We start from the raw sequence: 21560 nt of genomic DNA on the forward strand, positions 1-21560 counted from the left end.
GACCCCAGCTGACTTCCTGCCCTTTGGGCAGGGGGCTGGACTCGATGATCTCCCGAGGTCCCTTCCAGCCCTAATGTCTATGAAATGCTAAAAAATGTGTTGAGGAGAATAAAAATACACACAATGTCCCAATTCTGTGGCCTCAAAGCTTTACCTGCATGAATTTGGGATGACAGCAAGGTGTACAAAAGGTGAAGCGATAGAGAGAAACTCCCAGTGTGTAATTTTGCACAGATAATTGAGCCATAGTCCTAAGTAATTTTTCAACATGTGCTCTAGTTATCTTAAGCAGTGTCTTCTTTTGCTCAAAGCAAAGCAAACCAAGCTTACCCAGAAGATCTGAAGAACGGTCACTCATGCTATGAATGGCTTTTGCCAAGTGCAGAACCAGAGACTCTAAGTTTTCTGCTGCATGCATTATGGGGCATTCTGGCAGGAGAAGGAAAATAGACATAGCCTCTTGGTGAACTGAGTGCAGTGGAAGACTGGGAATCAGATGTTCCCTCAGACAGCAACTTATCTGCATGAAATTAAAAGAGAGAGAGAGAGAGAAAGCAATTAGACTATGATTTGCAGTGTAATATAAAGACAAGACCTTTTAATTTGGCATATTGCTGGTCTTGGAATTTTACAGAAAGGTCTGATATGCAGAGTTCAGATGTGGTTTAAACTGACCAGAAAGACATTAATAATGGGATATAAAGGGAAAAAGCAGGGCATGTGTTTGTTACAGTTGTTATGCACAAGTTCTTGTAAGAATCCATTAAAATTGAACCCTACAAGTATTACTTTGTAATATGCTTATTTACACTTATTATTACACTACTTGGCCAATCTATCCAAAGTATCTGGAATGTGTTTGGGCAGCTACTTTGTTTCTTGTTTATCTCCCAATTCTAAAACTACAAAATAGCTACTTTGTATTCAAATACTTTTGAAATCACATCAGACTCTGGGATTGGAGTACTTGTTAATTGCCTCATTTTCATATTTAAAAAGTTATTCATACACAGGACATGAACTTTCAGGGCTTAATGAACCAGTCATAATGAGACTAGTAGCCTATCAGGAATATAGGACAAATACAGTGCATCATGATACAGGGAAGAGAGCTGGAGCTAAAGATTTCCCTTGACTGATAGCTCTACAGATTCTTTGTGTTTCCTTCAAAAGACATGTGTCTGTACAAGGGTGTGCTCATGCACACAACCACTTGAAATACTCACTCACATCATGAAGCAAAATTAAGAAGTGGGGCCATATTAAAATGTAGTTATAGGCTGGCTGTACTTTGTATACAAATTTGCCAACTATTTTACCGTATTAGCAATCCAGTCCATTTTGGTTAGTTCATCAAACACATCCCTTGCCTTCTGTAGATCAACATCAAAAGGACTTGCTCCCTGAGCAGATCTAGCACGATTAAGGAGGGGAAAAAACATGCATCATTCTATGCAATAAGCATGGATGGAGCTTTTGTTTTGGTTTTAATGTGAATATGCCCTTTTGCATCTGCAACACAGACCAGGGCAGTACAAACTCTCCCACAATGCCCCACTTGTGTGCTTTAATCAAGGACTACCTAAAGAAACAAGAAGGCAGTTGAGTTTCTAAATGCATTCAACACTTAGCTTCTTTGCTGAGACTGGTTAAAGAGGGTCAGTTCTAACTGTGACTTGGACCAGTGTCCAATGGGAAATGAACTACGGCTTATGCCATGAGTCTTCAGATGGCAGCTTCCAGTTACTGTTTATTACACAGACTGGTAACGAGCTAGTGATTCCTTAGGCTCAATGATCCAATAACAACTCCACGAAAAATCAGAGTACACCTGCTTTTATCAACAAACTTCAAACTGTTGCAGGTCTGTGAAAACAATTATTAGATGTCAAAAGATTTATGTTTGTCTCAGAGCCCTAGGTTTGCTATGTTACATGAAAGAACAGGAGAACAGAGTTGTAGTGCTGTCATAGGCTCCTAGGTGGTATAAGATTACAAATTTTATATCAGCTGTCATTTTGCACTTCTTACAATGGTGTTTAAAAATTAAGTCGTTAGTAAACTCAAGTGAATTCTGTGAACTAAAACCTGTACTGCCTAGAGGGCACAAGTGGGAAGGGGCACGAGGAGCATTTTGTGATAGACACCTAGCATTCCCATACAGTAGGCAGCCAGTCAGTCAGGATTCTCACCTGGCACTTAACAATCCTGGGAAGGCCATGAGATGCCCAGTAATCTGACCAGTCACTGGCACATGGTCTGCCTACTTGGGTCCCCTGCTACCTACTATGTATGATATTGTATGTGGCATGGGGTGGAGATGGTGCAATTTGCTGTATGTTTTTTTTCTTAAAGAAGCATACATTGTCACACCACCCTGTAGATCTTCCTCATCTTAGCCTATAACAGCACTACAACTCTAGGAGCTCAAAAATGCTGTGCATTCATCTTCCCCACAACCCTACTATGTACAACTCCCACAACTGCAAAGGAGGGCAAGGTTTTGCCTTAAGAATTCAATTGATCTATAACTTTAACTTCTTGTTTAGTTTTGCCTAAGTGTTTTTCACAGCCTTGTATTGCACCTAAAAATATTACTTACCTTGGTTTTAAAAAACTTCCACTTAAACAGGCAGGAGAAGAAAATATTTCTTCTATTTCCCTACAAAAAAAGGAATAATAACAAAGCAAGTAGGACTGAAACACTTACTTTGTGTAATCTGCCATTACACCCAGACATTTTCAAATTTCATTCTCAAGTAACTACAGATTTTAGGGAACATCTACATGTTGCCACACTTTAGTATTTCCTTTTGGATGTACTAAAGCACAGCACAATACAGGCTGTTACTGCACCATGTGGGTGGTGCATGCTTATATTTCCAGCTATGTTGCCACAGTGGCACACTATATTCAGGCAACGCAGCTTGTGATCACATAGAGACCCACTTGATCGCTACATCACTGTAGGGTGACGTGTATATGCGCCCTTAAAGTAGTTAGGCTATTACTTAAGCTCTGTCATTTAAGCATATTTGTTTCTGTCTCCTTTGAATGATGAATTTTCTACTGCCAAAAGATGCTCCAAATTGGGCCCCATCATAAAACAGAAGATACTATTTTCTTCATGGTTTTTACTATCTTTATCTCCCTCTCAGATCATGATCTAAAGCCCAGTACAGCAACTAGGCTTTGCATCACATCCTTACAGAGCAACCTGACACATTCTAAAATTATTGGGAGTTTTTCCAATTATTATAAATGGGAACTCCCATTCTCATTTAGCAGCAAATCGGTCTAAGCTAAAAAAAAGAGATTAAAGAGGGGACTTTGGGAACAGTGAACATGGCTGTAACTCAACTGTAGTCAAATAGAGCTCATATGTGACTGGCTAAATTGTTAAACAACCCTGTGTTGGGTTTCATAAGGACCTAATAAAGCCAGTAGGATCAGATCCTATTTTTATTTAAATATTTCTTTTTTTGTACACAGATTCTAAAGATTTCAAAATAGGAATGATATAGGAAAATGACAATTAACAACCTTTTGGCTTCTTGCAATTCATTATTGGTAGATGTCACTCCCAGCCATTTTTCAATCCGAGTCCGATCAATCTTGCTAATCTTTGGCAACTCATCCATAAAAGAGATTCCACTTGCATGCTCAGGGGACTTAAAAATGAAAACAAAAGCAAAAACACAGTAATAAAATCTAATGCAAGTCTAATTTCCTACCGGAGTTTACAAAGGTATAATCCACCAGTTTGATCCAATCTATTGATGCTTCTATTCAAAACGGCAGCTGACATATTAGCTGGAGGCAGGTCAAAATGCAACAAGCTACTGGTATGTAAAAGAACTAACTCTTGGTCTTGTAACAAACTTCCTGGGATTAAAGTAAACTTGTTTTAATTGTTTGTTTTTAAAATACAAAGCAAAATAAGCCCTGGCACCCCCAAACTAAGGAAAAATGGATTAAAGTGATTTTTATTTTGAATTACACTTGTGATAGTCAGAAGATGACTAATAGAATGTGCAACTCCTTTTTGGCTTGAATTACTTGGAATATGAAGCAGAGAAGACCAACATAATTAACTTTTAGAGATGGAACAAACTTTTAGAGGTTGGACTCCCAAAACTTAACTTTTCCTTCTTGAGGTCCCATTTTCTTAGTTGACAGTATCCCTTTCTGTGTACCCAGTTACTGTTAAAAAGAAAAGCTTGGACAGTTTGCAGAATTCTGCACTGTCAGTCTAGCTTCTTTATGGCAACATAATCTTTGAGATAGCAACAAACGATAAACTCAGAGGTCATAGCTGGAAGTGGTTGGAGGATCTTTTAAAGACAGGGCAGCTTATGGCATGTTGTGCCAGAGCTGGCAAAAGTAAGAGCTTAGCCATGCTCCCACTGAAGTCAATGAGAGTTTTGTTATTGACTTTCATGTGAGTAAGGTTAGATGTAGTAATCTATAGAGTGCTAAAGAGAGGAAAGAGGGATTTTAAGGAGGGAGCCTTGGAGTATTAAAATTGTTAACGTTTAGTGCGAAAGGAGTTGAAAACTTTTATCTATCAGTTAAATAGATTTAATCTTTTATTATAGGTTTATCTATCACAAATGTATCTGTGATACATTTATGATACATGATACATTTATCAATCAGCCATCATGGGCCTCCCTATCTACTTGGTATTTATGGATACTGATTCTCTGACTATGAAAGTGAGCTGCCTGAGAAATCCCTGAATTGACAGCCTGAGGACCATCTTTGCTTATTTGTCTCTTCTGGACCAGTCCTGCCAACACAGATAAACCTGTTAGGTTCACACTGTCCTTACACTACTTCCATCCTCACATGAACTTTATTCTTCTCAGAGAAGGGCTCGTGGTTCTGAACCATCAGTCTATACCATATGGCTCAAAGCCATGAATTATCATTGTTTCTATAGGTAGCTAGTGCTTCCAAAAACTCTGAAGATGGACCAAATGTTAGCTCATACTGAAGATTTTCAAGCTCAACCTCCATATAATATTATGGTAAGAATTAAGCCCGGTGTTCTATCTACTGTTCTTGGTGTATTCTGGGGATATAAACTTATTACTGTACACATTTCCTTTTAAAACAATACTGATTCATGTACTCAAGACCAATTATGGAGTAGATTGCTATTTTCTATAAAAAAAAAATACTGTGCCAATGTCTCATACCAAATTAACACAGTTTAACTGAAATCAAGAAACTGGTACTTACCTACAGCATCTAAGGATTGAGCACATATGTTTGATTTGGAGGAAAAAGTCAAAGTACAGATTTTCAGAGAGGAGGTAGCAACCCCTTTATTAAAGCTGAACACTTCCCAAAATTAAGGTTTTTATGGTTTTAAAATAAATGCCTTTATAGTTTGCAGCCAAGAGCACTTTAACATTTTGTGAAGGAATAGCACTGGAGCCTTCTGTTCAGGTCTGGACAAGTCATAACTAGCTACAAAACCTCACTTTTCTATTTGTGCTTTGCTTGCTTTACCTGGTTCCTGCTAAAACCATTGCTGCTGTCAACCTCTTATTTAGAAAGAAGTAAGTTTTGCTTTAAAATGAATCAAAACCAAAGGTGTTAACATGGTACTGAACAGTTGCTGGCAATACTGCCTTCTATGATGGAAAAAACAAGCTAGATGAAATAAAATCTCCAAGAGAAATTAGTTTTACCTGGGACTGAAGAATGCTGATGAAACTGACATATGCTCCAGCAAAAATCATTTTCACCCCAATGCCACACAGATCTGCGAAGACATGAATCTGATCAACCCCAGCTGATTCTGGGTTCCTCCTGCAGTTTATATTGCTGCTCTGTTCTCTTGTGTACTGATCCAACAAAGCCCAGCCCAAGCCAAGGCAGTTGAGAGATTAGGAAGAAGCAAGTATGTGACAAGATAATGCAGGGGTTCTCAATCCTTGGGCCACAGCCCGGTGCCAGGCCACAACAGGCCAGCTGCTGGTCCACAGCACAGTCGGCTGCCGGACTGGAAGTGGCCGTGGACAGGCAAACCGTGGACCCTCAGAGCTGGGCAGAGAGGCCGTGGCTTCTTCTGTAGGATCTGTGGCAGCACAGGGTTTGGCCCACCCCCCAGCCTGAGGGAGTGGGAGTATCTTTACCTGTCGTCTGGCCAGCAATTCCTGCCATGGTTGACTGTGATTGCTAGGCCATGGTTTGCCAGGCCAAGGCCACTTCCAGGCTGCAGTTTGCTTGGCCACAGCATAAAAACTTTGGGAACACCTGCAATAATGTAATTAGGAGTGAGTGACCAGGGCACTAGCCCAAGACACCTGCTTAGACAGGGAACAAGAACAGTAGCAACTGCCTCCCGTCCAGATGCCTCTACTGCCCAAGGCACAAGCTGATTTTTACACCTCTGACCAGACTAGATGCTAGAGCAGCGGTTCCCAAACTCTGAAAGATTGCACACCACCAATTTACATACAACCTTAAATACCACCAGCAATTTTTAGTCATATAAAGTACAGGTTTTCCTCGCTTTATGCAGGTTCTGTATGTACAAATTCACTCTTATGCAATAACCCTTTTTAGACCAAAAATTTGTTACATGCAAGGTAAATTCACTCTTATGCAATCCATGTGGCGGAAGCCTGCAGTCAGCTGCTTTGTGCAGTGCATTGTAGGAGTGACACACACCAAAATATAGTCTCCTCTGCGGATCTGTGTTCTTCACTTGTTGTCTGTGACGTGTGTTTCTGGAGTTGCCATCCTCATTATGATGGTGCCCTGTGTTTGTTTGTACTGTCTGCTGGTGGTAAGTACCAAAACTGTCTTGTAAACGTGGTAGAAATGGGTCTGGGGGGTCAGTACAGTTGAGGTCTTGGAACATATCCCTATGTTACATTGTAAAATGGGTTCCCTTTATGCAAATTTGAGTTACGTGCTGTTTTCCAGGAACACACATACAGCATAAAGTGAGGAAAACCTGTAATTATAATAAATCTGTTAATGCATATCACTGGCTGGTTGTCTGCATACTACTGGTAATACCCATACCACAGGTTGGGAACTACTGCTCCAGGGGATGCTTCAGATATATACAGGGCAGAAGCACCATAACACCTAACCCCGGATATACCTTCATGTGAGTTCCTGTTACCTGGAATTACTGTATTACAATTATGGAATAATCAGGAGAAGTTTTTTCTAATTATGGAATCAGCTGAAGTTTCTTTCTGGTCTCTGCTAGTGTTTGATTTAAGCTCTACAGCAGGGGTGGGAAATTATTTGGGCCTGGGGGCCACAGAGTTTTGATGAGTTGTCACAGGCCGTATTTTGCCCACCCCTACTCTACAATATTAGGATATTATATTTCTAGCTATAGGTATTTGAATACTCTTGAGGAAGTTTGTGTTATCCAGGTAAATGTCATACCCTTTTCTGAAACCAACTATGTGGCTGACTTCAATTATATCTTGTAGCAGTAAGCTCCAAGAGTTAATTATACACAGCATAAAAAAATATAATCCCACTTATGATTAATACCATTAGCAGAAACCAGGCTGCTGATGTCCACACTTTCCACTTGCACTCCTTGGCTATTGGTTGTTTCATTTTCAGCAGGTCTTTGAGGTCCACGTCCAAAAGACATAAGCTGGCCAGAAGCTGAGATATAAACCAGGGTGTGGTAGCTGCCAAAGAGAAGTGCGGATATGTCACAACCTGGTTATAGAAACCACTGTGTTCTCTCTACATCAGTGTTGAAACATGATTAAAAATACAAATCCATTGCAACACCTAGTGGTGAAAGTCAGTTACTGGGAGTCAAATGTTGTGGTCTGTATTCTGCACAACAGCCAACTTCCTGCATGCCCTTTGGGAAGTCAGTCTCACTGCACTGCCGTGTGCCTGTTTGCCAAAGGAAACCACAGGCAGGTAGGAAGACTCAGCCTCAAAAACAAGTGACCTGATAGCTGAACGGCATAGCAGGGCAGTATTTATGTCCATTTGTGGCAGTGGTCTCTTGGCCTTGATTCTTGACTCCAGACCTAAGGCCTGACACTTGGCTCTGTACTGGTTCTGTTGCTGGTTGCTCCCCAGCCTTTCCTCCAATTCTTGTGCAGCTTCCTCCACAGTCCTCTAACTCCAGTGTGGACCTGGCAGCAACCCTGTTCTAACCACAGCTGTGGAATGCCGTGGAATACCTTGGTCATTACCAAGAAGAGATTGATGTCATATATCTTGACTTCAAAAAAGCCTTCGATCTGGTATCCCATGATCACCTCTTGGCGAAACTGGCCAATTGTGGCCTTGGGTCCACCATGATCCGCTGGCTGGGAAATTGGCTCTGTGGTCAGACCCAGAGGGTTGTAATTGATGGCAGTCACTCATCGTGGTGTCCTGTGACCAGTGGGGTCCCCTAAGGCTCTGTCCTTGGACCCATACTGTTCAACATCTTCGTTAATGATGATGTGGACATTGGAGTCAGGAGTGGACTGGCCATGTTCGCCGATGACACCAAATTTTGAGGCAAAGCATCCATACCAGAAGACAGGCGGGTGATCCAGGCTGACCTGGACAGGCTCAGCAAATGGTTGGACAAGAACCTGATGGTGTTTAAACGCTGAAAAATGCAAGATTCTCCACCTTGGGAAAAAAAACGTGCAGCATCCTTACAGGCTCAGCAGTGCTACACTGGCTAGCACTATGGAAAAAAGAGACTTGGGGGTCATCATTGACCACAAGATGAACATGAGCCTGCAATGCGATGCTATGGCTACTAAAAGTGACCAAATGCTGGCTTGCATACATAAATGCTTCTCAAGCAAATCCAGGGATGTCATTCTCCCCTTGTACTCGGCCTTGGTGAGGCTGCAGCTGGAGTACTGCATCCAGTTTTGGGCTCCGAGTTTTGGGCTCCGCAATTCAAAAAGGTGTTGCACAAAGGCGGTTCGTTTCCCTGGAGGCAACGCAGAGATCACAGACACACAGACATTAGTCGACACAAAAGGATGTATTTGTTTGCAACCAAAGGTCAGAGAGTGGAGCTTTGAAGCTCAGATCACCTCTGGCAAACTAAATGCGTTTGCAAGAGGTATTTATCTTCTCTCTCCTGGGCACGTGTGCAGACACAGGAATTCTTGCAGCTTACTTCCGTTTCAAACAAACATACATGTAACTACATCATTACATACATCGCATGTATAGTATAATTAGCTATTTAAGTATACGGGGCGGAGAGGTAAATATGTAATAGTTCATTAAGCATGCTCAATGCTACAAGAGTTCAAAAGTTTATACTCCAAGGCCATACAGCTAAATTCCAGTCTCTGTAATCAGTATGAGAAAGTTTAAGGAGAATGGGGGAGAGGAGCCTTGGACAGTATTTCTTTCTTATCAGGAGCAAGATGCAAGCTGTGCATGTCTAACAAAGGGATGTGGAGAAGCTTGAGAGAGTCCAAAGGAGAGCCACGCACATGATCAGAGGTCAGGAAAACAGACCTTACAATGACAGGCTGAGAGCCATGGGACTCTTTAGCTTGGAAAAGCGCAGGCTCAGGGGTGATGTGATGGCCACCTATAAGTTTATCAGGGGTGACCACCAGTTTCTGGGGGAAAGTTTGTTCACCAGAGTGCCCCAAGGGATGACAAGGTCGAATGGTTATAAACTCCTGCAAGACCGTTTCACGCTGGACATAAGGAAGAATTTCTTTACTGTCCGAGCCCGCAAGGTCTGGAACACTCTGTCATCAGAGATGGTTCAAGCACCTGCACTGAACACCTTCAAGAGCAAATTGGATGCTTATCTTGCTGGGATCCTATGACCCCAGCTGACTTCCTGCTCTTTGGGCGGGAGGCTGGACTCGATGATCTTCCAAGGTCCCTTCTAGCCCTAATGTCTATGAAATCCATTACAAATACTACTGCATCCTTATCAGATCTCATTTGCTTTACTTACTTGACTTCCCTTGGCTTGCATTTGGACCCATTAATGAAGTGCTCTATACATCGTAAAGTAGACTGCATACTTCTGTGTCATACTATAGCACACTTCTGGCCTGAGCACCTTCTAATAACTGCTGTCTGGAGATCATCCACAAAAAAAACCCAGAAAGCAGAATCCATGAGTACCTAGTCTGCATGTACAAATGGCTGTACCTATGTCCTAAGGGCCAGATTAGCTGGAGTGTTTTTCTGTGCTCATAGTTTCACACAACTGGAAAGCACTTTTTGCATTTCCTGACCCTGTGGGTTTCACTGTGCAACCTTGGCTTTGCTTTGGTGTATTTTATTTCAATACAGTCACTTCTGGTTAAGAATGCTTAAGGTCTATCTTCCTTCAAAAACAATACTCCCCTTCTCTGGCAAAATATAACTGGTTTAACAAGATACAAGCTACAATACTCACCTTCCACATGCTAAATGGGAAACAGGACCATCTATCCCTTCAACCTTTTGTGGACCAGTTTTCACGGCAGAAAAATGATAGCCCAGCTGTCCAGCACTGTTATCTCCAAATGTAAATACACTGCCATCCTGTGCAAAACAAAAGCAGAAGCAGCTTTTCACACTTACAGTGGCTTCAGGAAAAAAACCTCAAATGATATTGAAAAAAACCTAAACACTCTTGGGAAAAGTAAAAAAAAAAAAAGAGAGAGAAAAATGAAGGTAAGATCACGTATAGTGATAGATGCCCAGATACTGGACCAACACCACGGACCATCAGCATGGCTTGAGCCTGGGATATCTCAACTAGAAGCACCTATCTCTGCTGCTTGAGTAAAAACAGCTGCTGGCAAGGTTTTGGAGCCCTGGGCTGGATCAACTCAGTCCCAGGGCCCAGGCAGGTGATCCCAACCCCACCCATTGCTGCTTCTCCCTGCTACCCAGCTGCAGTGGTCTGCATGCCAGACCTTCCTGCCACTTGGCTGTGGCATGGCCAACACTCCCTCCCCTACCCACAGCATGGTTTGCAGAAAAACCCCAGGCTCCACAGGCTGGATCCAGATCCACCCCATGGGACATATGATGCCACCCCCTAAGCTAGTGGGCTAACCCTTCAAACTGAAAGCAGCAATACACTGGAGAATATCCTCTGAGCAAAAAAGTAGTCAGTCCCAATGTGCACCAAGGGGGGCAGAAGTGCTGAGAAGCCCCCATGGCTTGGGAAAGGCATCCAGGGATGCCTGAGGACAAAAAAAGGAGTCACACAAACAGTGAAACAATGGGCTATAACCAAGAAGAATTATATCTCCGTTGCTCGGGACTGCAGGGAGGCTGTTAGGAAGGCCAAGGCAGAGATGGAGTTAGGGCTAGCGACCAGAATTAAGGATAATAAAAAGTCCTTTTTCAAATACATAGGAAGTAAGAAGAAGGCACCAGGTAATATGGGGCCCCTACAGGATAGGCCTGGCAATCTGGTGATTGTTGCAAATGAAAAAGCTGACCTCTTCAACAAATTTTTTGCCTCCATATTCCTGAACAGGGACCAGGACATCTCCCCCACTAGAATTGCGGATGGACACAGGGGAGGCACCGCCATGCCTAGGGTCAGAGACAACCTAGTTAGGGAACTTTTGGAGGGGCTGGACATGTTTAAATCAGTAGGTTGAGATGCTCTTTACCTGAGAGTGCTGAAGGAATTGGCAGGGGTCATGGCAGGGCCCCTGGCACAGCTCTGTGAGCACTCCTGGGGCACTGGCCAGGTACCAGAGGATTGGAAAAGCGCCAATGTGGTTCCCATTTACAAGAAGGGGAGAAAGGAGGACCCCAGCAATTATAGGCCAGTCAGTCTTACCTTGGTCCTTGGGAAGACCTTTGAGAAAATTATCAAGGAGCACATCTGCAAGGGCCCAGCAGGGGAGGTAATGCTCAGGGTCAACCAACATGGGTTAATTGAGGGCAGATCCTGCCTGACAAATGTGGTTTCTTTTTATGATCAGGTCACAAAGTCCCTGGACAAGGGCATCAGGGTAGATGTCATCTTCCTGGACTTTAAGAGGGCCTTTGACATGGTTTCCCACCACATTCTCTTAAAAAAACTAGGTGACTGTGGCAGTGATGCCTACACAGTCAGATGGATGGCAAATTGGCTAGATGGTCACACCCAGAGGGTGGTGGTGGATGGGTCATTTTTGACCTGGAGGGATTCAGGCAGTGGAGTCCCCCAGGGCTCAGTCCTGGGGCCTGTACTGTTCAATATCTTTATCAGTGATCTGGATGTGCGTATGCAAAGCATACTGTTCAAATTCACTGACAACACCAAGTTTTGGGGTGAGATGGGCACGCTGGAGGGGAGGGACAGAATCCAGCTATATCTAGACAAATTACAGGGGTGGACAGATGAGAATAGGATGGAATTCAACACAGACAGATGCAAGGTGCTGCATCTAGGGAGAAGGAACCATTAACACACCTATAAGCTGGGGAATACCCTTCTTGTCAACACAGTGGCAGAAAGGGAGCTTAGAGTCATTGTTGACTCCAGGATAAACATGAGCCGCCAATGCGAGGAAGCAGTCAATAAGGCTAACCACACCTTGTCGTGCATCTACACATGCATCACAAGCAGGTCCAGGGAGGTGATCCTTCCCCTTTATGCGGCACTGGTCAGACCACATTTGGAGCACTGCGTTCAGTTGTGGGCACCACACTTCAAAAGAGATGTGGCTAGCATTGATAGGGTCCAGAGGAAGACCACCACATGGTCAAGGGGCAGCGGGGCAAGCCCTACGAAGACAGGCTAGAGGACCTGAACCTATTCAGCCTCCATAAGAGAAGGCTGAGAGAGGATCTGGTGGCCATTTACAAACTCACCGGCCAGTGGGAATTTGGGGAGGCTCTGTTCCCCCAGGCACCACCTGGGGTTACTAGGAATAATGGCAACAAGCTGTTAGAGAGAAGGTTCAAGCTGGACATCAGGAGACATTACTTTACAGTTAGGGCTGCCAGGCTCTGTAATGGGCTTCCAGGGGAGGTGGTACTCCCTCCTAACTTGGGGGTCTTCAAGAGGAGGCTTGACAGATACTTGACTGGGGTGATGTGACCCCAGCACCCATTCCTGACCAGGGCAGGGGGTCAGACCTAATGAACTGTTTAGGTCCCTTCAGACCCCAAGTACTATGATACTGATAAACCATTAATTGGAAGGAACCACTGACAGGGGAACAAGCTTTCTTAATGCAGGTTGTAAGCACATTGATGTGTGGAGAAGCAGCCTGCTGAACAGATTCATGGCAATGCCAGAGAACCTCTCTGACTTGGAAGGAGTGCAGTGGTGTAGGCATTCCTTCACATGCTTTCCATTTATGTCTGATTATTCATCAGATAACAGCTGTTTTTAATCACAAGCTAGCATTTCTTTTAGAATCAGAAAAGAAAATTAGCTATTCCATTTCTAATCTCATCAGTGAACTACGTCTTCTTTTCTAAACTTCCAGAAGCTCTTTTGCTTTTAATGGGGAAAAAAACCTTACTATAAATGTCTTTTAATGTAAAGAAATGGTTATGCATTAAGGGATAAACAGTTAAACAGCAGCTCAAACTACAGCATTTGCCAAAGCTCATGTTAGGAAACTCAGCTTCAGGAATTAACTACAAGAAACAAAGATCTGTAGGTTTATATAGCCCCTAACCCAAATCCTGCTTCCTGCCCTGCTCACGTAAGTAGTCCCACTGGATATTTGGAGATCTTTCCACAGAGCTGAACAGGAGCTCCTATGGGGAGCAGGCACTCTGCAAGTGGGTTGGGGTGCCTGCTCCCCTTAGGAGCCCCTCCTCCAGTTCAAACAATAGTCCTTAACAAACAATAATCCTCGTGCAAAACACCAAAAAAAATAAGCAAAGAAAAACCTTTGGCTTTTCTCTAGGAGGCAAGAGGGGGCCCTTCCTGGAAGTGAGCTCTTCTAGGTTCAGTCTGCCTCCTGGCTGCAAACTGCTCCCTCCCCAGCTCAAGGCCCCAGCTGCCTCCCCACTTGGGCTTTTAAATGCCAGCTAATCACTCACAGTTTGGTTTCTACCCTGGGGCTGGTTACCCAATTTAAAGAGCCAGACAATTCTGCTACAGTCTCATAAGCTTAACCTGCCCCTTGTTCTGTCATGTAAAAACTTTAACGTGTTTCTAATGTCAGTTACTGCAGCAATTATTTCCAGACAACTGTATTTTTCTCCCTACTAAATATCTCAGCTAAACACCTGTAAGCCCAACTGGACAAACTAAACAAATGCATTTCCTTTTGAAACAGTGGTGGCCTAGCTTTCCGCTATCGGCACACAGGAGGATTGGGAAGATACCTGCGTGAGGACTGCGGTGTGTTCATCTCCACAGCTTATATAGATCACACCAATGCTCTTCAGGGCAGCTACTGACCAAGGCTTGAAGACTTGCTCTGTTGGAGAAACAAGATTACTGCAACATGTTAAATGCCTTTTTCTTTTTCAAAGCACCAGCTATCTAGTTACTCTGATGGTGCATTCCAGGATCCTGCCCTCTGAAATTTCATTTAATCTAATACATTAAAAATATTTAAAACTTCAGAGTATCTGGGGGATGCTTAAGGCAAAAGTTTAAGATCAGCAGTGCTTTAGTTTCCTCCTATAAATACCGATATATAGCTCCAACTACTGTAAGGGGTACTGAACCTTGTCAGAAATGGAAACATAAGAGGTCTCTGTCATTGCTTTGTAACAGAGGAGAAAAGTTGGGCTGATAATGGGAAAAATTCACAGGCTGAATATAAAATTGAAAGAGGGCTCTGGCGATTGAAAACTGCAGAAATAGCTACCTGGACTGAAAACCAACACACCTCCACATTCTATCAAGTTTATACACACACACACACACACAGACTAAGGTAATTCCATAGCTTATAAGCAGAATACCATCATATTATTCTGCTGTTTTTATATTTCCACTTTTGAACATAATTTAGTCATCCTTTCTAGTTATGAAAAGATGTAGCGTCTCCACAACTGCTTGACGTGTGGGCCTTTCAGAGGAGCCATGGAAGTGTTTTGGTGAAAGTTGGATGAATTTATTTATTTCATCTTATCTTTTCTTACGTTATTTTTGGTAGCATTACAGTGATGTTGTAGCCATGATGGTCTAGGAATTATGCAAAAGGCAAAGATTTTTTGGGGTGATATCTTTTACTGGACAATCTGCATAGCTGGGATAGTCATACAAGCTTTTGAATCCAAAGCATTCTTCTTCAGGTGATCTTTGCATTCAAAAGCTTGTCTAACTTTATCCTAACTACATAGTTAGTCCAATAAAAGATATTGCCCAAAAAGATCCTTCCCTTTCTCCTATTATTTTTCTCATATTGCTATTTACATTACTTGATAATTCACTTCTGCAAGAAGTCTTACGCTGTAGGTTATTTGTAAGGAATTCCCTGTGAAAGCTCAATGTTACAAATTCTGTTTTGGGGGGGTGGGGGTGGGGGGGGCATAACTTTGAAACTGGGTTTTCAGCCTGGATCTGAATGGGATATATGCTTCCAGCAAATATAGTAGAATAATTGCTTCAGGTTTGCTGTTTTGTTGAGTTTTTTGCTAGTAAAGTCACTTGCTAAGAAAAGCATGGAATCCCTTTCCTTCCAGATACAAATTACAAATTGCATGCTCTTTCCTTCACCAAACTCAAATCATGATTCATTCTAGTGAGCAGTCTAGGTCTATTCCAACCTCTTATCACAGGGAAGTATATACAGCAAGTAGAAATCCAAGTTAAGATGGCATTTCCTTGAGAAAAGAAAGGATTGCATTACCTTTGGTGTTGGCCTGGTTTAATCCCAGCTGCCGTGCACTGTTTCTTCCCCATCCATACACAACTCCTGAGAGAGACAGGGCAAAGCTGTGTGCCCCGCCAGCAGCCACTTGTGCCAAAGGGATTCCATTGAGAGATGCAACTTGCTGTGGGCTGGCTTGAGAAGGGAATTCTTTCCCTAGACCCAGCTGGCCATGGCTGTTCTGCCCCCAGGAAAAGACTCTGCCATCTTTATGTAAAAAAAAAAAAGTGGCGGGGAAAAGGAGAAGGACAGAGAGAGAGAGAGAGACATCCACACCTTCAGGTAAGAGTCGCACAAACTAGTTCAGTAGTTCTTAACTGGGTTGTCATGAGAGCCTGCCAGTGGTGCCCCCGCTGCTGCCACTGTGAAGTGAAGCTGTTTCATGTGCCTCTGTTTTCAGAAGGCACATCAAAGCCAACCTGAGAAGCGGCCACAACAGAAAGGCACACATGCCTGCATTACGTTATTCAGGCAGGCATGCTATTTTCTGCTGCAGCACATCCTACGTTATTCAAGCAGTTCTGCCTGGTGGCAGTGACTTTTATCTCCAGGCTGCCACTGCCATAAGAGCCGAACCAGAAAGAGCTGCAGCAGGACAACGCACCTACCTGCATGCTGTAATCATAGAAAATTAGGGTTGGGAGGTACTTCAGGAAGTCATCTAGTCCAACCCTCTGCTCAAAGCAGGGCCATCCCAAACTAAACCATCCCAGCCAGGGCTTTGTCGAGCTGGGCCTTAAAAACTTCCAAGGATGAAAATTCCACCACCTCTCTAGGTAACACATTCCAGTGCTTCACCACCCTCCTAGGGAGAAAGTTTTTTTTCCTAATATCCAACCTTAAACATCCCTTGCTGCAACTTCAGACCCTTGCATCTTGTTCTGTCATCTGCCACCACTGAGAACAATCTAGCTCCATCCTCTTTGCAACCACTTTTTTGCAACCACGTTTCAGGTAGTTGAGGGCTGCTATCAAATCACCCCTCAGTCTTCAATTCTGCAGACTAAATAAGCCTGCAGATAAGCCTGTAATGCAAGCAGGCACACCTTTTGCTGCAGATGCTTGTCAGTTCAGCTCCCACATGCCTTCTGAAAACACAGCTGAGTGGAAAAATTCCACCTGCCCCATGTGTTTCCAGGAGACACAGTCCAGGGTAGGGATGTGAACGATTAAATGATTAATTGTTTAACTAGTAAGATCAGTGATACATTACTGGTTATTGTTTAGCATGGGGTAGGGTGTAGACTAGCAGGGAAGGTGGGGAAGGGAAGCCATGCAGAACCCAAGAGGGAACCAGAAAGCAGCAAGGAGGAAGAGATGGAGGGAGAAGTGAGGAGGAGGTGAGGGGGGATAAGTACCTATAGCTAGGTTTCATGGACCCTGGTGCAGCTGCTTGCGGCCTCCTTGCTGCCTGCCATGGGCAGCCTGGCTCTAGGCAGCCCCCAGCTGCCTGCCACAGAGCCTGAGCTGCTTGCAGCAAGCAGCAGGGAGCCTCCAAGTAGCTGCAATGAGGTCCACAAAGTCTAGCTATAAGTACTAGTCTTCTCTCCCTGTCCCCTCTTCTCTGCTGCCATACTGATTTACTGTTAAATCAGTATAATTAAAACAGGTTAAATGGATATTTTTTAAATTGGTATTTACATCCCTAGTCCAGGGTTGGCCTGAGAAGGAATGCAGCAAAAGCATGCGCTCCTGCCAGATCAGTTTCCTGATCTGGCTCTAAAGAAGGCACGTGGTGCAATTTCACCTGGCTGTGGTGGCAGTGGCAGTGGAGTGAACAGAATTATAATGATCTAACCTATGAATAACACATTAATTAATAATATAATTCTAATGTTTATATTATACTATTCATAATATAGTTATATTAGTTTTTTAATGGAGTGCCACTACATTTTGAAAAGTTTTGGGAGGGTGCCCTGAACCTAAGGAAGGCTGACAACTAAAGGTGTACCAATATATCAGTCCAATATTGGATCGGCACCGATATAAAAAAAATTGTCTGTATTAGAAATCGGCCCGGAATTTAATTTCGCCGATAAATGCCCATGCATGCACGCAGCCACAGTGCAGCATGTAGGCAAGGAGCACAGCCCAGCAATGTGTAGAGCTGCATGCAGCTGGTAAGGCTGTTGTGGTGGAAGGGGGAAGGAAGGAGTGTGTGTGTGTGGGGGGGGGGCAGATCAACGTTCCCACGGTAAGGAAGGGAGTGGAGCAAGGGTAGGGGCAGCCACTGCCCAGCCGGGCAGGGTAGAGCACGGGATGGAACTGCAGCTCATCCGGGGGGTGCAAGGAGGGGGAAATGTGCCCCTGGTTCTGCACAGGGCAGGGCAGGTGGGCTATAACTGCGGGCTGCAGCTGGGGCTGTGCCGGGATTTTCTTGGTGAGGGCTGGACTCAGCAGGTAGCGGCAGTGATAGGAAGGGGCTACGGGGCGGCGGGGGGACTTCAGCCACCCCAAATTTTGCCATAGCCTCCCCTCCCAGTGCCTCTGCTGCCCACTCGGTGCAGCCCTAGCTCTTCCCAGTGCATGGGTGGAGGTGGAGCATTGAGCCAGAGCTGCCTTCCAGGTGGGCGGCGCCACGCTGTAAGGGGGGCCTATGGCAAAATTTGGGGTGGCTGCAGCCCCCACACCATAGCCCTCCTCCCAGCACTGCCACTGCCCACCCCAGCCCAGCCCCCACTGAGAAGAACGTGGCACAGACGACTCCTGCCCGCAGCTTCAGCCTGCCCACCCCTCCCTATGCAGACCCAGGGGCACATGTTTTCCGCCCCACACACTCTGTTCTGCCTGGCTGGGCAGCCCTCAAAATCTCTATCTGTTCACCCCTACTGACATCCGCTGAATTAGTGCAATAAGAGCTATGAAAAAGTAGGATGTTAAGATGAACTAAATGAACTACAAGAGTAAAGTTGTATCACTCAGTCAGGACCCACAGGAGTAAACTGCACCCACACTAACTTCCATATAGTTCCTGAGCTGCTCAGGAGCACCCCAGGTGGCACTTGCCCACTGGCACCCAACCCAGGCGGTCCTGGGGGTCACTGCAACCACGGGGGGAAGCACCCTTTGCAGCCACAGAGGGAAGCACTGGGCTCCTGCACAGCTCAGGCAGGCTCCAGGAAGAGGGAAAAAAAAGATCAGGCTTGCTGCTTTCTAATTTTTTTCTTCTGTGGAGCTGCTGGGTCTCACAGCCCCTCGGAGGTGTTTTATTTTGCTACACACCGAACCCATTTAAAGCAGAACACGCCACTGAGCATGCAAACAGCAATGCCATTAAAGCAGAATACACCACCAAACATGCAAACAGCAAAACTAATAAAGGGGCGCAAAAGAGCATTTAAGTCCCAATTCAGTTGTGCAGGGGAAGGATTATGGCCTTGCTTTCACCCACTCCCCAGAGTTGGGATTTTGGCAGCAGGGAGGGGTGACACCAAATTTCCCAACCCTTCAGAAGACCTGTGGGCCAGATTCCAAGGCTCCACAGGCTGCATTTAGCTCACAAGCTGGAGGTAGAGCACCCCTGCTCTAAGTAATTTAAAAATAAAATGTTTATTACCTTGTGTTAGTGCAAGTGAGTGATAGTGTCCACAGGTGACCTGTAATACTCTGTGATTCAATAAAACATCTATTTTCCTGCAACAGATCACAGGATAACCAGATTAACTTGGCTTCTAGATAATAGGAAAAACTCAATTATGTTTAAAAAAAATAAAAAGGCTTTATAAGACCTATGAATTTAAATCTGCAGTACCTCCAAGCCTGCTCATTAGCCATTCAGAGTTTTCTGCATGTAGTTGTTTCACTATTAGATGATAACATGAATATAAGCATAATATTTTTACTTTCTTTATAATGTAATTTGTCCTGTTGTTCAGCTGTCTGATATTCATGCTGAAATAAGCAGGCACTAGCTCATGATATCCCACAAGCATTCACAATGGATTGCTTACTTAACCACAGCAATCTAAGTAGTCTTTTTGACAAGCATTTGATAAACTCTGTAAGCACTACAGCTGGAGGGTACAGCAGCAGCTAGAGTTAAACACTGTCAACATGCTGCCATGCTAAAAGTGTCCCTTCAGTTGCCTGTAGCTCTGCCAAGCTTTCACCCTTAGGGCTTAAGCTTTCTAGGTTCTGGCTTCTGCCCAACTGTGAATATATTTAGGAATACTTAAGTGAATATGATTCTGATATTTAATCTACTGTAAAAAAGTGGGGAAAATAAATATGCTGCGTTTTTACCATCATGAGCCTTATTTTTATCTTTTGAAGAGATCTGGTGTTTTACCAGTTTGGGATAAAATTTTCAAATTTAGTTGAAGACTGGCCATGGGTCTGACTCTTTTGTGATCTGATAAAAATCTATCATGAGCACTTTTACATGTGCTCCAGGGGTGTTGCAGGGGGCGCTTTAATTAGAGCGTCTCAGAGGGCCACTCTAATTAAAGCCCCCCCCCCCAACACACACACTCCTGGAGCATGTGTATAAACACCCTAGGTGCCCACAAGTTTTACAGTACGTGTTTTGGGTCAAATCAGCACTAACAGGAATGGTAATGTAAATCACACATCACATAAGTGAAGTTACCTTGCTTTGCTGCATACATCCATTCTTCTGATATTCACAGAGGCTGAAAACTTTTAACCTTCAAGGATCACTAATTTGGGTATGCAAATAAGACTGGTATCTCCTGCTTTAACTTGTGACCCAAAAGTCAAGGCACAAATCCTGCTCTGACACAATTCCCATTAACTTGATAAACATTTACTTGAATCTAAGGTAACAATGAATTTAAGACTAGATTAGATTCTTACATGGAAAATTTATAATTCTGTTATAATTTTCTATGTATATAATTTAATTATTGGAGAATTGTCTTTAATTCGTCCTCCACCCCCAACTGCTGCAGGAGGCAGGTGATATGGGGAAGTCAACTAATTTGCCCCTGCCCTCACAACACCTCTGTCCCCTGCCTTCTCTCCCTGCAGCCTCCAGTGGTTCAGGCCAGAAGCTGTGGGGCGCTGGTGCATGGCTCTTTGGCACATAGCCAACATAGGCTGTATGTTTCTTCCTCTTCCTGTTACCTCCAAGGTCTCTGGGATTTACAGTCCAGAATTACAGCTGTAGGACTCTGCAGGGTTGCTCATCACTTCCTCTTCCTGCTTCCAGGTGCCTCAGGGATTTGTAGTCTCCAGTTACAGCCAGCAGTAAGTTTGAGTGGGGGAAGAGGTGTTTAACCCGCCCCATTGGCCACAGCCCCCAGCCATGGTTTGCCTGACAGGGAGGGCAGTCCCTATCTTCCCCCCTTCCCCCGACAATCCTTCTTGGTTGGAGCAGATCGTACAGACCAGACCAGGGCTGGAAAGCATGTTGGGATGCTGAGGGACTGTGATTTAACATGAACCAGGAAGGGGTCTGGGACAGAGGGATCTGGGATATAAATCAGTTTGACACAAATCAGTTAAGTCTGATATTACATTCAACCAAGTTTATCTTAAACCAGTTTCAGCCATTTTGGAACTGGTTTATGTGCACTAAACTTCTGTTCTGATACAGGTTTATATGAGTTTCTGATGACTTAAACTGGTTTATATGTAACTTCTGTACCTAGCCCATCAGAAGTACTTTTTTTTTCTTTTCTAAAACCAAATGTTCATGGTGAGGATAGTACAATTCATCATTGCTATGGGGCTCTTTAGCCTGGAAAAGCACAGGCTCAGGGGTGATCTGATGGCTACCTATAAGTTTATCATGGATAAACTTTGTCAGGATCT

At 44.0% G+C, this 21560-nt stretch overlaps 1 protein-coding gene across 8 annotated transcripts in view; it reads right to left on the reverse strand.

The window, feature by feature from the left end:
- The window catches only part of LOC109321966 (probable E3 ubiquitin-protein ligase HERC6), a 47274-nt gene that overhangs the window by 18992 nt on the left and 6722 nt on the right, over nucleotides 1–21560 (reverse strand). For 5 of the 8 annotated variants that reach the window (XM_019552711.1, XM_019552709.1, XM_019552707.1 and 2 more), the window contains exons 3-12: nucleotides 19342–19418; nucleotides 15762–15989; nucleotides 14284–14378; nucleotides 10400–10527; nucleotides 7537–7682; nucleotides 5703–5776; nucleotides 3544–3671; nucleotides 2603–2662; nucleotides 1320–1413; nucleotides 331–520 (exon numbers count right to left, since the gene is read on the reverse strand). In XM_019552711.1, coding sequence (XP_019408256.1) covers nucleotides 331–520; nucleotides 1320–1413; nucleotides 2603–2662; nucleotides 3544–3671; nucleotides 5703–5776; nucleotides 7537–7682; nucleotides 10400–10527; nucleotides 14284–14378; nucleotides 15762–15989; nucleotides 19342–19418 — 1220 coding nt within the window. The remainder of the gene's footprint in view (nucleotides 1–330; nucleotides 521–1319; nucleotides 1414–2602; nucleotides 2663–3543; nucleotides 3672–5702; nucleotides 5777–7536; nucleotides 7683–10399; nucleotides 10528–14283; nucleotides 14379–15761; nucleotides 15990–19341; nucleotides 19419–21560) is intronic. The other 3 variants (XM_019552708.1, XM_019552713.1, XM_019552712.1) reach the window with 3 other exon arrangements.

The sequence above is a fragment of the Crocodylus porosus genome, unplaced genomic scaffold, assembly GCF_001723895.1.
Source record: "Crocodylus porosus isolate Cpor-Errol unplaced genomic scaffold, CroPor_comp1, whole genome shotgun sequence".
In the NCBI taxonomy this organism is placed as follows: Eukaryota; Metazoa; Chordata; order Crocodylia; family Crocodylidae; genus Crocodylus; species Crocodylus porosus.